Source organism: Lynx canadensis, chromosome B4, assembly GCF_007474595.2.
Source record: "Lynx canadensis isolate LIC74 chromosome B4, mLynCan4.pri.v2, whole genome shotgun sequence".
In the NCBI taxonomy this organism is placed as follows: domain Eukaryota; kingdom Metazoa; phylum Chordata; class Mammalia; order Carnivora; family Felidae; genus Lynx; species Lynx canadensis.
Window position 1 is genome coordinate 131,734,542 of NC_044309.1, and position 12,298 is coordinate 131,746,839.

Sequence of the window (12,298 nt, forward strand, 5' to 3'; positions counted from 1 at the left end):
GCCCTGGCATCCACCAGCTGTTGAATCAACACCTTTGAACTGAAACCACGTTATGCGAGACCGACGGCTTTACGGCAGCTCGGTCTGGCGATCGAGGGCGTCTCAGTCAGCGTCCGTGTGGCCCCAGCGACCGCACTCAGCCCCCACCCGGGACGGAACGGCGAACGGCGGGGCCTGGGCGAGCGGGGCTGTGTCTGGGCCCAGGTTCCCAGGAGCCTCGCTATTCAGCCAGAAGTCTCTCTGGGCTCCCGGGACCCACCACAGCCCGAGGATACCCAGCCCATCTTCCCCTAACCTCAAGAGACTGTAGCTCAAGGTCCATTTTTGGTCACTTTAATTGTAAAAACGAAGACATTTATATAAATAAGACCGCTGTGTAAAATAGGATTCACCCTTCTACTAAAACCCTTCTCCCCACGCTCAAAAAAGAATATAGAAAAGCCAGCAGAGATCAGAAGTACAAATCAGCATGCGGTCCCTGATGAGAAGTAACTGGCAGGCCAGGTTTCCCTGCCGAAACAGGCCTCGTGGTGAGCGCACTCCTGGCCCAGGAGCCTCGCCGGAGGCTCAGTGACACCCACGCCCTCTGCCACGGGAGCCCAAGTGCACAGGTGGAGGCGGTACAAAAGGTTCGCGGCCTGGCGGCTGGGGAGGGAGGACAGCACGTGGGGAAAGGCTGTCGGTCCTCGCGCCAAAGCCGGGGACGACGGAGCTAGCGGTCCAATGAGAGGCAGCGGTTTGTTCAGCCTGGGGTCGGGCTGGGGAAGGGGCGTCTGGAGGGTCACCTCTTCTCCAGAGGACGAGGGGAGAAAGCTGCCAGTGTCCCTTGAGAGGACAGGCTCCTCCTGGGGCCAAGTGCATATGGCCGGTGAGGACAAGGACAGTGCAGGCCGGCCGCAGCGCAGCGGGGGGGGGGGGGGGGGGGGGGGGGGGGGCAGCGGGGGCTCCCGGGAGGCGAGGGGAGAGCGGCCCCCAAGAGAGGTGGGGCTGGCGTGTCCTTGTGCGAAAAATCCCACCTCCCCACCCTCCTACCCTGTCACACCTCCCACCCCTCCCCTGCGTCCAGAACGCGGCCTGCTCTCCCCTTCGCGCGCTGGGGGCCTGGGGAAAGGTGTCCACGCGTTCACCCGCTGGGCGCGGCTCGGGAAACTGTCATCAAAGGGCAAAAGGAAAGACCCCAGGCTCTCCTTTGCAAAGCGAGGGCCTGCCTGGGGCCGCTCCCCATCCCTGCAGGGGATGGGGGCAGGGGTGGGGGGGACGGTGTCAGGAGCACTTCCAGACACACACAGCCAGGGTCCCCCCGAAGTACAGGTACAGGAGGTTCTTCACCTCGTGTGTGATCTCAAACCCAAAGCCCTCGCCGATGACCACGTGCCAGGAGGAGCCGAACTTCTTGTCCATCGTCTCTTTGATCATCTTGGCAGCGCTCTGGAACAAAGGGGACGCTCATCAGATGGGAAAGCCTGGGGGGGGGGGGCACGAGCCAACCCCCGCCTCCCCCTGGGAAGCCGAAGTCTTGGCGGGAGAAGAGCCCACGCCCCACTCTTCTGCCTCCTGCCAGGGGCTGGGACACAGGGACGGAAGAGCAGACCCTACCCCACCAGTCAAGAAGACACTGGCGAGGCTGGTCGAGCAGGCCCTGGTCTGAAGAGGGAGCCCCGGGTCGGCGTCCGGGCTCCGCCGTTCAGTGCCCGTGTCTGGGGTCGGCACCGCGAGGCTGCGGTGGGGACCAAGCGCGGTAACGTGTGACAGCACTCCGCACGCCGCGTGCGGTCCTCGTCACTGCGAGGAGGTGTCAAGTTTGTCTCCAGGGAACAGAAAGGCTTTTCCCTAATGGGTCCGGGGAACTTCTGGAAGGGGAGTTGGACTGCTTCCCTCAGTTACGGCAACAGCCCCCACTCCTTCCTGTGCTGGCTCTTTCAAGAAGCTTCTTCTGAGAAGAGGCCTAGGGAGGGGCAGAGGACCCAGCCTCTGAGGGGGAGTCCGTGCCAGGCGCTTGGCCCGCGTCATCTCAGCACACACGTTCTCGCGGCCACCCGGTGGGGAGGCGGCATCTGACTCCCCGTTACAGACTAGGAGACTGGGGCTCAGAGACGAGAAATGGCTTATCCGGGGTTAAAGAGCTCGGAAGGGCTGGAGACAGCATTTGAACTCGGGCCTGGGTCTGCCTCCCCACTGGCTGGGCTGTCGTGATGCCGACTTCTTTCTCACTCATCCCCGGGCTGATGAATGACATTCCTGCGTCACTGCCTGTTGGCCCAGCACCCAGAACAGTGACTGGCACCAGGGATGGCGTTTAACATCTTTTTTGGATGGATGGATGGATGGGTACGTGAATGAATGCCTGGGCCTCTGTTCTCCCCTGGGACGGAGCCAAGGGGGAGAGGTGCCCTACCCAGCAGACCCCGGAGACAGGGAACACAGGCAGGGGCACCCGAAGAGCCCTCTAGGGCTGGGCATGACCACCATCAGATCAGTGCCCCAGAGACAGCACCAGCCTCTTCCCTCGCTGGCTTTCCTCGGGCTTCGAATGCTTCCAAGGAAGGCGCCAGCCAGGCCCCAGTAGGACTCTCTGGAGCTGGCTGTGGGGACCGGGGCCACTTGATTCACCCACGGGGGTCACCGAAGGCACAAGGGGCCGCCTGTACCTCATTGTTGTTGGAGAATTTCTCACAGGCCGTGACACATAGCTCCATGGTCTCTACTCGCATCTCCTCTGGCATGTCCGAATGCTAGAGACAGGGCAGGGAGACAAACAGAGAGAGGCTTAGCCCACGAGCTGGCCTTCTGGGCTGGCTTCGCCGTCCCAAGCTTAAGGCATGGACATTGGGTAGCTGCCCTGGCACGGCCCTGGGCAAGCCCATCTCCTGACTCGGGGCGTGCGGCTGGGACAGAGGGCATGGGATCTGGCGAAGCCGAGTGGGCTTTAACGCCCGGGCCCCTCTGCAAGGGCACGAAGCTTCCGGCATCACGTTCCAGCCAACAGACACGGGGAGAAGGCTGGCCCGGGCAGGAGAGGATGCCGGTTGCGGAAACAGTTTACATCGGCCCCAGAGCACAGCTGGATCTCAGCCGGAAGGGCCTGGAGAGACAGCTCCGGGTTCTTCCTAACTCTGACCGCTCTCTCTCATCCACTTGGCCGGATCCCCCTCGTCCTGATTGCGGGAGGGCCCTGGGCTTCGTCCCTACCCTGTCTCTTCGCCAGCAAGCTCCTCTCTAGGAGGTCCCACCCTGTTCCGTGGCGTCATGTATCTTCTACGTGAGGGTTCTTACATTTTTGCTCCCAGCTCTAACCTTTTTTTGTGGGAGGCTCCGGACTCCTATGGCCAACTCTCTACTTGACAAGCTGACTTAGACGTCTAAAGGATAACTCGACTTTCCCCACAAACCTACGCTTCCTCCTCCTTCCTTTTCTTGGTAACTGACACCATTTTCTCTCCTGAGTTCAGGGAAAAAAAAAAAAAAGTCCTGGGAGTTATCCTTGACTTTCCTGTCCTCACACCTGGCACCCAATGCGCCAGTGAGTTCTACGGCCTCAACCTCCAAGATGCGCCCTGAGTCGGAACGTGTCCACTTCCACTCCGTGACCTGGGCCTAGCCGCCCCCTCGTCTCCCTGGGCCTCTGCAGTAGTGTCCTCACGGGTCTCCCCACTTCCACTCCGGTCCCCTGAAAATCCATTCTCCTTACAACAGCTGGAGCGATCCTTCGAAAACATCAAACGCGTCCCATCACTCCTCGGCTTAAAACATCCGCTGCTCCCTTCGGGCCCGGGAGAGCGTCCACACTCTTCACCATGACTGTCACAGCGCCTGGTCCACCTGTGAGGTCTGGCCTGCTGTCACTCTGGCCCTCACGTCCCCCCACCTGCCTCGGCACTCGTCGGCCTTCCTTCCGTTCCTCCAAAATGCCGAGCTCACTCCCACCGCGGGCGTTCGGGGCTCACCATTTCCCCTGCTTGGCACGTGCTTCCCAGACCTTGGCAAGGCTGTCTCCCTAACTTCATTCAAGTCTCTGACCGGAGAACTCTGTCCAGAGACTAACCCCTACTCTCTAGCCCCTGACACCTACTTTCTCTCTCTTGATAGCACTATTTACCGGAATTACGCTCCTTGAAACTTTTCTTCCTGTGGCCCAGGCCTTTGCCTGTCTTGCTCGCTACTGTACCCACAGTGCCTAGAAGAGAGCCCAACGTACAGTAGGTGACCTAAGTACTTGTCGAGTGAATGAAGGAACGAAGGAATGGAGCACTGTCAACTCTCAGACCTCCAGAGCTGAGCCAGGGGAGCCCTTAACTTCCTCCTCCTGCTGTCCTGCAGGGAACGAGCTCTCTGCCTCGCTTCGAGGCGGTGTGGGCCCTGCTGGCCGCCCTGCCTCCCTGCCCCGGGGCTTACCCTGACCAGAGGGAAGGTCTGCAGTCGCTTATAATCAGCCTCATCTTTCTTCCCTTCTGTTTCTCCCATGATCCTTCCACCGTGACCCCCGGAGGGAGAGAGTGGGCTCTCGGGAGGTGCTGGCGCTGGCAGTGAAGACCACACCCCGGGGATTCAGGAAGCAGGCCCTGCCAACCGGGTGGGAGCAGAAAATGTCTTTCCTCAAGGGGTGCTGTGGAAAACAGGAAAAACCAGGAGAAAGAGTTGGCTTTCAAACCATACATCACAAATTAGAAATGTCTCACTGACAATTTGACACCTCCCCGTCTTAACTCCTCCGCATCCTTTTCCAAATGGCCAGCAAGTCTGCAGACGGGAGGATGAGTCAACGCGAGATGCTGGGACCCGGCGGTTAAGAACACACTGGTATGCGGCTACAAGCCCACACTGTCATTATCAAGACAAATACTGAGTGCGGGCCAGGCCGAGGGTGGAGCCTGGAGCTTGCAATTAACACGCGCAGCTTCTCTGCATGCACACGTATGTACACGGTCCTTACTCCCCAGCACACGTAGCTGGAAAGGGAAATGTCGGGTCAGGGTCAACAATCCCGGGCTTATGTGCAAGCCGAAGCCTCTTCCACGGGTCCCTGATCTGCGGAAGGAATGGGAACAGTGATGGTCCGTGTCCTCCTCGGCTTGCCCGGCTCCCAGCACTTCCTGCCCCCTCCCCCTCAGGCCTGTCTGGTCCAGAAGCTGTAAGGCCTGGGCCTCCTGGTTCTACTGTTCCCCAGCAGTGTGGCCCTGGGCCTCAGGGTCCTCACCAGGAACCTGGGGGCAGCCACATCTATCTCGTGGGGCTGTTACGAGACTCAGATGAGAAGGTACGGGAAGCTAACCCAGGGCCCAGCACATGGCCACATACACGAGAGACTGTGTGTGGATATGAATGGAAAGTTATAAAGCCTAATACATATGTTTGGATTTTTTTTCTTTCCAAATCTAGCTCTGTAAAAACAGATGGGACTTTTCCTAAAGAGAGGAGCTGGGTCCTAATGTCTGTGAGCACTGCTGGAAATCCTGGTTGTTTCTCCTTATTCTCCAATTCAATCTAGCCTGTAATTCAAGGGACTTTTTCTCTCGGAAGAAGGACTAACACAAGTGCCTACAACCCACCGTGCTGCGAACCCTGCTTAACCATCCACATTGGACACCTCCAAGCAAATAATGTTACGCCAGCGTTTCTGACGTTTCCAAACTGGTTTGTTTTCATGGCACGGCCACCAAAGCCCGAAAACGCCTAGCGTAGCAACTAACGGGCAGTCGTGACAGGTGACGTTTGTCAGGTTTCCTGTCCCTAGTGCCCCACTGCTACAACGCCCCTGCGAGTTAGGGCCTGCACCAAAGGAGGCGTAAAGCGGCAGACCTGGGGTTTGACTCTGGGCGCGGTCTCCGGCGTGGGCCCCTCTCTCTCCTTCTCGTGGCACCGACACAAGGTAGGCGCCCAGTGTGCCACCCCCAGCGCGGGCCGTGTGATCCCAGCTGCGAAATGCACGTTTGACGTCTGACCGGTCGGTGACAACCGTTCTCATGTGGACTCGACCGCGTGTGGCCGAGCACCGAGCCTTCCGCGTGCTTCTTCCGGGCTGTGCTCTCAACCGTCTCCGTCTCTCTGGTGCTTCGGAAGCCCTCGGCGCCACCCCATTTGGTGGGCTCCCTCGAACGAGGCTGGAAGCCTGCCGCCGACTCCACCATCCCGCGACACTGGTATTTTCTGGTTTCCCGGTGGACAGACGGTTCCTCTGAGCTCGTCAATTCTGGGCAACTGTACCACTCAGATATTAGCAGTTCTGGTTTGTCTCTACACAGAAGTTGGCGAATGACCAGGCACGATCTCACTGGACTTTCTGCTAATGTTTCTTATTTCACAGAATCCAGGGAATCGTCTTGTCTCTGCTCGTTAATGTTAAGGCCCATCTCCAATCCCATCCTGTCCTGGCTTTCATAAAGGCCACTTGCTTGCTGCCTCCTCCCCGTTATCAAGGTGCAACAGAGGTGACGATCAAAGGATGGGGGCTTTAAGGTGTGTTTACCTCCCAAGATTCTCAGCTTAAAATGCTGAAGCAGTCGCTGAGGCATTTCCCACCTAAATACCGAATTAAATATTTTCAATCCGATCCAGTGCATCCTCGGGGCTCAAGAGTGCTGGCCTGGCGTGGCCTGGAAGGGAATTCAGTCAAGGGTGTGCCTGCCTGCCCTTGGGGAGGGCGGGGGCTGGGGCTGCTGGGATTCTGTTTCAGCATATGGAACCCTGATGAACCAGACTCAGAGGTCAGAGATATTACCGAAGTCCATTCTTCAGGAACAAAGGGGAAAAAGCCACCGGGACAGGTTGTTTTTTTTTTTTTATTTTTATGTTTTTGGACGGGGAAGGGCATGGGGAACCGAGAGGTGGGGTATTTAGGCTTGAAGGCCAGTTCTATAACCAAAATGAATTTTGTTCCCTCCGTGCTTTGCAGCCCTGGGCAAGTAATTTAACCCGAGCCTTGGTTTCCGCCTCTGTGCAATGGGATGAACCCGTCTTCTTATTCTCAGAAAGCCACTGCAAGCACCAACGGTATGTATGTGAGGGTGTGGAAACCGCAAAGCACTATTCTCATCGCGCTGCTCGCGCTGCCACCCTGCCGTCGGCCAGCACGTCTCCAACATTATTCAACCGCGCTTATTAAGGACCACGGTTGCGAATGCCTTTTCCTAACCACTGCCAGTACTTCTGGGGATCCAAAAGGGATGAGACTTGCAGGATAAAAAGGAACAGTTATAGATGACGTGCTTCCAAATACAGAAAGGTAGGAGAATCTTTTATGATGCTGTATCATTATAGTACAGCTACAGTCATTTGGCCACGATTTAAAGCCCGCCTGGAAGAATGCTGCCAAAAATAGCAGACCCAGAGGTTTTAATAACCTTATCAATCTCCCGTGCGGATGAGTGTGTGTCTGACAGCTCCAGGCCAGAAAGAAGTCCCATCAGGCCTAAAAGAGGGCCCTTTAATAATGTAAGTGTGACCACGGCCAGGGTACTTGAATCTGCTGGGCACCAAAGCTCAACCTGTCCTAGGGACGTCCTGGGGCACAAAGCCAGTGGCGGCCTCGCCCTGTCTCCCGTCCTTTGTTCTCCTCGCCCAAGGACGCCTCCGAATGCTTGGCACAGCCTCGCCCCTGTCTACTGCGAGGCTACGCCCGGGGAATGGGAGGAAAAGACAGGGCTCTTTCTGTCATCACCTTGAAAGACCCAGCGCCCCTTGTCCTGCTGTCTGTGCCTCATTCTTTCGGACACTGACCTCAGTCACCGTGTATTGTTTTGCTCCTGAAGCACTTGGGAAGAATCCTTAGGAGGGTTAAGCGGATGTGAGAGGGGTGGGGGGAAAATGAAGGACTCTGGGAATTAAGGCCGAAAGTGTCTGCCAGTGCCCCGGAGTGGGGGTGGGGGCAGCCACTCAATGCCTGGAACACTCCTGGCTTGTGCATCTCGGAGCACCCCCGGTCACCACCACCAGGATCCGAGAGGTGGGAGGGCACGCTCAGAGCAGGGCATGGGGGTTGGTGGGTGCAGGCTCCGCGGGCAGGTCTGAATTCACATCTCGTGCCTCAGACAAGTGTTTCTCTCTCGGAGCCTTCGTTTATCTCGTCTGGAAATTGGGACGAAGAACAGACTGCCTCACAACAAGTGTCAGCTCTTGTTACCGGTGCAGTGAGAGGGGGACCTGCGATGTCCTTCTTCATATACCAGCCCACTAAACACCTAAACGTTCAGCCAGACAAACCAATAGTTACTGAGTCCCCACTCCGCAAGCCACGCTGTAAGCACTGATGGACAAAAGTCACAAGGAAAGTCTGTGGAACACAGCTGGGGCCAGTGGTAGTTGGGGGGGGGGGTACACCGGGTTTTCATTCATTGTCTCCTTTCATCCAGTAACAACCTGTGAGGGCAGCATCCACTCCCAGTCCTCAGATAAGGCACCCGGGGCTCAGAGAGGTTTGGGGGCTGGCCCAAGGGTACTGAGCCAGCAGGGACAGAGCCAGGATCCAAACCCATATCTGCCTTTCTAATTCTACCTTCTATGCCTCTTCCCCGGTCACAAGCAGGTAGGAGAAAGACAGAAACACAAGTAGCTTCAATTCTCGGCATCTGCCACCTGCCCGGGCACGTCTCCTACTTCCAGACACGTCGGGGGGACACACTGGGTGCCCTGGTCATACCCCCCGCCCTTCCCTGCCACGTCGACCCTCTGCCTTCTGGCAAACACAGAGCAAAGCTGGCAAGGTGAGGAGCAAGGAGGCTAAGGGAGTGAGGGCATTCATCCAAGATGCTGCGGGTGAGGTCAGGAGACAACACGGGAGACCCGGATTTCACAGATCAGTTTCAAAGGGGGGAAGCAAACACAGGATTGCGTTTTCAAGTTACGCTGAGAACATTAAACACATCATCTACTATAAATGAAGGTTTTAATAGTTAGAAGGAGATGGTTGCAGAATAAAGGACAGTCCTCAGAAAAGACAGTTACTTTCCTCCCTCTCTCTCTCTCTCTCTCTCTCTCTCTCTCTCACACACACACACACACACACAGGAAGTTGCTGCTGTTAGTGTTGTTTTTAACATTGTCCTCGTTTTTTCTCGTTTTACTGAGGTCTAGTGAAGACTTCTGATGTGCCTTAGACCATGGGGAGGGAGGGAGGGAGGAAGAGGTGGGGGAGGTAAAGACATTTTCTTTATGTGTAACACGACATACTAAACAATATTGACTCACGTGGTCCCCCCCCACCCCCGCACCACCACCAACATACCCGAATTTGGATGAAATCCCAAACCTTTTGTTCAAGATACAAAGTACAACAAAAAGTCACGGCCGTCACAGCTATTAGCTCCAAGCGAGCACAGATGCTCACCACACACAGCCGACTACGCAGTTTGCCGCCCCTCTCCTTCCCGCTCAAGAGAACAGATTTGAATGTGAGGGACGAAGAAGGACATTATTCCAGAAATAAATTGGAGTTGGCGCTGATTGGTTATTATTATTTTCTTTTAACCATTCGCAACTGCGAATCACTGGTGGCATGTCACAACCAGCCACGACTGAGCAGTTGTGTCGCGAGTCCAGACAGTCACCTGAGGCTGAAGGGTCTTCTCTCTTCCCCTGTAGATGCCCCAGGGCACTAGTCCAGTGTCTGCCACATGGCAGAAGCCCAACAGATATCTCTATTGTCGTTAAATTAGATTTCATTTGCTCCCTGAGAAGCATCAATCCATTTGAGTATCAAATTCATTCGATCGGATATATTGAGCACTGACCATAAGCAAGGCAACAGGACGGGTGTTCTACATCCAGGATCTCACTTACTGCCCCGTCCCCAATAACTCTGCTACACAGGTGCTATTATCCCTACTATTCTCATGGCCACGACGGCCGAGAAAAGGAAAGTGACTTTCTACCCAGCTAGTAAATGGAGGAGCTAGGACTCCCTCAGTATATAGGACTTCAAGATTAGGCTTTTTCGATGACTCCACTTTAAGCAGGAGACAGTCTCTGCTTTCAAGGGGGCTTATGATCTGAGAGACCACCACATACACAAGGAACTGACTATGGTTCACGACAGAAAGCAGAACATGCCACAAGGCAGATGCAGAGATAGAGGCAGGAGGAGAATTCTAGAAGGGGCAGGGGAGAGGATGGCAAGAAACGCTTGGTGGCAGGGGCAGTCTCAGAGTGGGAATCCTGGCAAGCGGACAAGGTGAGGAAGCCGTTCTGGGCAGAGAGATGAACAAACACAGTGACTTCAAAGCAGAAAGCTCAAAGCATTTTCTGGGAAAGTCCAATGGTTCAATCTGGCTGGGGACAGAACCTGGCACAGGAGAAGGGAGAAAAAAGGCTGGGAAACAATGCTGGGGGTGGGTTTGTGGAATCATAGAAAGGCCCTATAACCTAGGCCTGAGAAGCGTGGACATTTTTAGTGGGGAAAGAGAAACGCTTTGGAAGTCTCTCAGGGGTTGGTGACATTGCAGTGTTTTCAGGCAATTATTCTGGTGGGCTGGGTAAACAGAAGAGACTGGAGGTAGGGACACCAGTTAGGAAGTTACGACACTGGCTCAGGTGATCTGAACCAAACTGGCCGCTTCTGGAATGGAGATGTGAGATCCTCAAGGAGGCAGAATCAAAGCAACTTGACAACTGCCTGAGTGGGATGGGACGGCAGAGTGAGGAAGGATGGCCATGCCACTGAGAAAGACGGCATGTCGGGTAGGACAGACGGATGGTGAAGAAGTGGGCCGGTCTGATTTTAGAACTACGGAGTGTAAGTTGCTCGTAAGACACGGCGAAGAAAAGTGTCTCGTCAGGAGTAGGTAATCACCGAATCGCACGTCATCAGGCACAGAAGGGAAGCTATTGAGTCCAACCACCACAGCAATATATCACGCACTACCCTCACCCCCACTCCAAAGCATCCCGAACCATGAAAGCCCAGGAAAAAGTTCGGAGCACGGGATCTGGATTTCATGAAGGAATGACGGCTGATAACAAGGGAACTGATGACACTTCTCAGAGGGGGGAAATGTGGGGAAGAGACAAAGGAAGTGAAGTCACAAATGCTGAATCTACATTGGACCAGACTCTTTAAGAAACAAACAAACAAACAATTCAGTTTATTTATTTTGAGAGGAGGGGCGAGGGGCAGAGAGAAAGAGAATCCCAAGCAGGTTGGGGGTATCCAGCGCCCAGCCCTAGGAGGGGCTCGAACTCACCAACGGTGAGATCATGACCTGAGCTGGAATCAAGAGTCCTACGCTTAACCGACTGAGCCACCCAGGCGCCCTGGACCAGACCCTTCATACTTCAATTCCTTATCCTCAGAATTCCCCCCAAGGCGACGTATCCTGATTTTATATATACTCAGACTGGAGTCCAAGGAGGTTAGATAACTTGCTAAGGTCCTGTGATTGGGAATTCAAATTAGGTTTGTCAAGTTCTGCTCACTACACCCATGGGTAGCACATCCTCAGGGAAGCCCATGGTTGGATCAAAAAGCACATCCTAGAACGTCAGGGTCGAAGAGGCCTTAGAGATTATTCAAACCAACTTCTATTTACAGACGGGGAAACTGAGGCCCAGAGAAGGAAATGACCAGCTTGGGGTCCCAGCACGTCACCAACGGTCCAAATCAAGCGTCCTGGGCCAGGGCGATGGCGACCACCGGTCCAGCCGCGGGAGCGGGGAACTGCTCCGCGAAACGTGGGGGGAGATTAAGGTCCTGGGGGGAGTCGGGTCAGGGAGGATGGGGGACCGCGCAGCGTGACGGGGCTTCGGGTGTGTGGGGGAAGGAGCGCCCCGTAGAGTCGCCACAGCTAATCGGTCACGGCCCATTTCCCAGGTCCCCGAAGTGAGGGGGTGGGGGTTGGGAGGACCGGGGGCTGGGGACCAGCAGGCAGGAGACTCGAGGTGGGGCCTCCGCGGTGGGCGAGGCCCCACCCGCCCCGCGACGCCTCGCGGCCCCGCTTCGGGCCGGCCCTCCCCGCCCGGCTGCCCGCCGCGCCCCAGGGCCTCACCTGCTCCCGCGGGGGCCGGAGCCGGGGCCACAGCTAGCGCACCCCCGCCAGGGTTGTCAAGGAGCGAAACAAGAGTGTCTTAGCAACAACAAGGAAGTCCTGCCCCCTCGCCGGACGTTGACAGGGATTTCACTTTTTATTGGTGAATAAAAGTGTCAATCAATGTTAAAGGCCCCTACAACGTCAGGCTGGTACGGAAAGGGGCGTGGCTAGGGGCTGGGGAGGCGGAGCTGCGGTTATAGTCGTCTTAAGTGGGCCTGAGGAGCCGGGGAGGTGCGGAAGTTCCCGTTTGAGAGAAGCAAACTGGGAAGAGTGGTGTTACTTTG

The 12,298-nt window shown here is 56.0% G+C and overlaps 1 protein-coding gene across 1 annotated transcript; it reads right to left on the reverse strand.

Annotated features, from left to right (window-relative positions):
* Nucleotides 1–311: 311 nt before the first annotated feature.
* Nucleotides 312–12,063, reverse strand: DNAL4 (dynein axonemal light chain 4). The gene is made up of 4 exons (XM_030320653.1): nucleotides 11,973–12,063; nucleotides 4,393–4,603; nucleotides 2,649–2,732; nucleotides 312–1,428 (listed from the first exon to the last, which is right to left on the reverse strand). The coding sequence occupies exons 2-4, from the start codon at nucleotides 4,459–4,461 to the stop codon at nucleotides 1,264–1,266; spliced, it is 318 nt and encodes a 105-aa protein (XP_030176513.1). The 5' UTR covers nucleotides 4,462–4,603; nucleotides 11,973–12,063; the 3' UTR covers nucleotides 312–1,263.
* Nucleotides 12,064–12,298: the final 235 nt, after the last annotated feature.